This window comes from Parus major, unplaced genomic scaffold, assembly GCF_001522545.3.
Source record: "Parus major isolate Abel unplaced genomic scaffold, Parus_major1.1 Scaffold642, whole genome shotgun sequence".
NCBI lineage: Eukaryota > Metazoa > Chordata > Aves > Passeriformes > Paridae > Parus > Parus major.
In genome coordinates this window covers 2,669-6,566 of record NW_015379527.1, presented here as the reverse complement: position 1 = coordinate 6,566, position 3,898 = coordinate 2,669, and the positions used below count along the sequence as shown (strand labels likewise).

Sequence of the window (3,898 nt, the reverse complement as noted above, 5' to 3'; positions counted from 1 at the left end):
AAGGGGCGTCTTGTGCAATTCCGAGCGTGCAAATGGCTCTCGGTGCCATTGTGGGCGTGCAAACGGGTCCCTGTGCAATTCTGGGTGTGCAAGAGCCATCCTCGTGCTAAGGGAGGTTCCTGGCGCGGCGGTGAGCGTGCAAAGAGTGCTCCCGTGTGAGGGGAACGTCCCTTGGCGGCTGCGAGTGTGCAAGGGCCGTCCTTGTGCAATGGTGAGTGTGCAAGAGCGTCCCTGTGCCCTCACGAGTGTGCAAGAACGTCCCAGTACACTCATGAGTGTGCAAGGGCCAGCCTTGTGCAATGGTGAGTGTGCAAGAACATCCCTGTGCCCTCACGAGTGTGCGAGAGCGTCCTTGTGCAGTAATGAGTGTGCAAGAGCGTCCCTGTGCACTCATGAGTGTGCAAGGCCCGTCCTTGTGCAATAATGAGTGTGCAAGAGTGTCCCTGTGCACTCACGAGTGTGCAAGGGCCATCCTTGTGCAATAATGAGTGTGCAAGAACGTCCCCGTGTCCTCATGAGTGTGCAAGAGCATCCTTGTGCAGTAATGAGTGTGTCAGAGCGTCCCTGTGCCCTCACGAGTGTGCAAGAACATCCCCATGCCCTCACGAGTGTGCAAGGCCCGTCCCTGTGCCCTCACGAGCGTGCAAGAGCATCCTTGTGCAATAACGAGTGTGTCAGAGCGTCCCTGTGCCCTCACGAGTGTGCAAGGTCCGTCCCCGTGCAAAGCCCGGCCGTTCCACGCCGGCCCTGCGTGGCACTGGGGGCGACCCTTGTGCAAACCCCCCTTGCACGCCCCCGACCCCTCCCCGTGCCTCACACGAGCGTGCACGGCCCTGTGCGAGACCCCCAGCCCTGCTCACGCTCACACTCACGCTCACACTCACGCTCACTCCCGGGGCTGGCCTGGCACGAGCGGGGAGCGTGCCCGGGTGTGAGCCCCGGCCTCGTGCAAGGCCCAAATCCTCGTGCAAATTCCACTTCAAGTGAGCAAATCCTTGTGCAAGGATTGTCCTCGTGCAAGGATTATCCTTGTGCAAGGCCCAAATCCTTGTGCAAGGCCCAATCCTCGTGCAAACTCCATGTTCAAGTGAGCAAATCCTCGTGCAAGGATTGTTTTAATGGAAGGGATGTTCCTTGTGCAAGGCCCAAATCCTCGTGCAAGGCCCAATCCTCGTGCAAGGCCCGATCTTTGTGCAAGGCCCAAATCCTCGTGCAAATTCCACTTCAAGTGAGCAAATCCTTGTGCAAGGATTGTCCTCGTGCAAGGCCCAAATCCTCGTGCAAGGCCCAAATCCTCATGCAAGGCCCGATCCTCGTGCAAGGCCCAAATCCTCGTGCAAGGCCCAAATACTCGTGCAAGGCCTGATCCTCGTGCAAATTCCACGTTCAAGTGAGCAAATCCTTGTGCAAGGCCCAAATCCTCGTGCAAGGCCCAAATCCTCGTGCAAATTCCACTTCAAGTGAGCAAATCCTTGTGCGAGGATTGTCCTCATGCAAGGCCTAAATCCTTGTACAAGGCCCAAATCCTCGTGTAAGGATTGTGGTTGTGTGAGGCCTGATCCTTGTGCAAACTCCACATTCAAAGCCCAAATCCTCGTGGAAGGCCCAAATCCTCGTGCAAGGCCTGATCCTCATGCCAGGCCCAAATCCTTGTGTAAACTCCACGTTCAAGTGAGCAAATCCTCGTGCAAGGATTGTCCTCATGCCAGGCCCAATCCTCGTGCAAGGCCCAAATCCTTGTCCAAGGATTATCCTCGTGCAAGGCCCAATCCTCATGCAAGGCCCAAATCCTCGTGCAAGGCCCAATCCTCGTGCAAATTCCACTTCAAGTGAGCAAATCCTTGTGCAAGGATTGTCCTCGTGCAAGGCCCGATCCTCGTGCAAGGCCCAAATCCTCGTGCAAGGCCCAAATCCTCGTGCAAGGCNTGTCCTCCAGCAGTTGTGAGTGTGCAAAGGGGTCCTTGTGCGTGGGTGAGTGTGCGAGGGGCGTCTCGTGCAATTCTGAGTGTGCAAAGGGGTCCTCCAGCAGTTGTGAGTGTGCAAAGGGGTCCTCCAGCAGTTGTGAGTGTGCAAGGGGCATCTTGTGCAATTCTGAGTGTGAAAAGGACCCTCCTCGAGCAGCTGTGAGTGTGCAAAGGGGTGTCGTGTACAATTCTGAGTGTGCAAAGGGGTCTTCATGCGTGGGTGAGTGTGTAAAGGGGGATCCTCATGCAGTTGTGAGTGTGCAAGGGGCGTCTTTTGCAATTCTGAGCGTGCAAAGGGGTCCTCGTGCAGTTGTGAGTGTGCAAAGGGGGTTCTTGTGCAATTCTGAGTGTGCAAAGGGCCTTCCTTGAGCAGTTGTGAGTGTGCAAGGGGCATCTTGTGCAATTCTGAGCGTGCAAAGGGGTCCTCGTGCAGTTGTGAGTGTGCAAAGGGGTCCTTGTGCAGTTGTGAGCGTGCAAAGGGGGTTCTTGTGCAATTCTGAGCGTGCAAAGGGGTCTTCATGTGTGGGTGAGTGTGCAAAGGGGGTCCTTGTGCAGTTGTGAGTGTGCAAAGGACTGTCCTCCAGCAGTTGTGAGTGTGCAAAGGGGGTTCTCGTGCAATTCTGAGCGTGCAAAGGGGGTCCTCGTGCAGTTGTGAGTGTGCAAAGGGGTCCTCGTGCAATTCTGAGTGTGCAAAGGACCCTCCTTGAGCAGCTGTGAGTGTGCAAGGGGCGTCTTTTGCAGTTCTGAGCATGCAAAGGGGGTCCTTGTGCAATTCTGAGTGTGCAAAGGACTCTCAAACAGTGGTGAGTGTGCAAAGGACCGCCCTCAAGCAGTTGTGAGTGTGCAAAGGGGTGTCTTGTGCAGTTGTGAGTGTGCAGAGGGGGTCCTCGTGCAATTCTGAGCGTGCAAGGACCCTCCTCCAGCAGTTGTGAGCGTGCAAGGGGCGTCTTGTGCAATTCCGAGCGTGCAAATGGCTCTCGGTGCCATTGTGGGCGTGCAAACGGGTCCCTGTGCAATTCTGGGTGTGCAAGAGCCATCCTCGTGCTAAGGGAGGTTCCTGGCGCGGCGGTGAGCGTGCAAAGAGTGCTCCCGTGTGAGGGGAACGTCCCTTGGCGGCTGCGAGTGTGCAAGGGCCGTCCTTGTGCAATGGTGAGTGTGCAAGAGCGTCCCTGTGCCCTCACGAGTGTGCAAGAACGTCCCAGTACACTCATGAGTGTGCAAGGGCCAGCCTTGTGCAATGGTGAGTGTGCAAGAACATCCCTGTGCCCTCACGAGTGTGCGAGAGCGTCCTTGTGCAGTAATGAGTGTGCAAGAGCGTCCCTGTGCACTCATGAGTGTGCAAGGCCCGTCCTTGTGCAATAATGAGTGTGCAAGAGTGTCCCTGTGCACTCACGAGTGTGCAAGGGCCATCCTTGTGCAATAATGAGTGTGCAAGAACGTCCCCGTGTCCTCATGAGTGTGCAAGAGCATCCTTGTGCAGTAATGAGTGTGTCAGAGCGTCCCTGTGCCCTCACGAGTGTGCAAGAACATCCCCATGCCCTCACGAGTGTGCAAGGCCCGTCCCTGTGCCCTCACGAGCGTGCAAGAGCATCCTTGTGCAATAACGAGTGTGTCAGAGCGTCCCTGTGCCCTCACGAGTGTGCAAGGTCCGTCCCCGTGCAAAGCCCGGCCGTTCCACGCCGGCCCTGCGTGGCACTGGGGGCGACCCTTGTGCAAACCCCCCTTGCACGCCCCCGACCCCTCCCCGTGCCTCACACGAGCGTGCACGGCCCTGTGCGAGACCCCCAGCCCTGCTCACGCTCACACTCACGCTCACACTCACGCTCACTCCCGGGGCTGGCCTGGCACGAGCGGGGAGCGTGCCCGGGTGTGAGCCCCGGCCTCGTGCAAGGCCCAAATCCTCGTGCAAATTCCACTTCAAGTGAGCAAATCCT

At 57.3% G+C, this 3,898-nt stretch overlaps 1 protein-coding gene across 1 annotated transcript; it reads left to right on the top strand.

Annotated features, from left to right (window-relative positions):
- The first annotated feature begins 6 nt into the window (after positions 1–6).
- On the top strand, positions 7–3,889 carry LOC109022440. Its single transcript, XM_019005534.2, has 3 exons — positions 7–1,341; positions 1,868–1,910; positions 3,863–3,889. Exons 1-3 carry the CDS (start codon positions 485–487, stop codon positions 3,887–3,889), a joined length of 927 nt encoding a protein of 308 aa, XP_018861079.2. The 5' UTR covers positions 7–484.
- The last annotated feature ends 9 nt before the right edge of the window (positions 3,890–3,898 follow it).

Excerpts from the sequence above, each read along its gene's own strand:
- LOC109022440 (XM_019005534.2), top strand. The coding sequence starts at position 485 with ATGAGTGTGCAAGAACGTCCCCGTGTCCTCATGAGTGTGCAAGAGCAT. Across the intron at positions 1,342-1,867 it reads GGCCCAAATCCTCGTGCAAG|GCCCGATCCTCGTGCAAGGC; the intron begins GCCCAAATACTC and ends TCCTCGTGCAAG. Across the intron at positions 1,911-3,862 it reads AATCCTCGTGCAAGGCCCAA|TCCTCGTGCAAATTCCACTT; the intron begins ATCCTCGTGCAA and ends GCAAGGCCCAAA.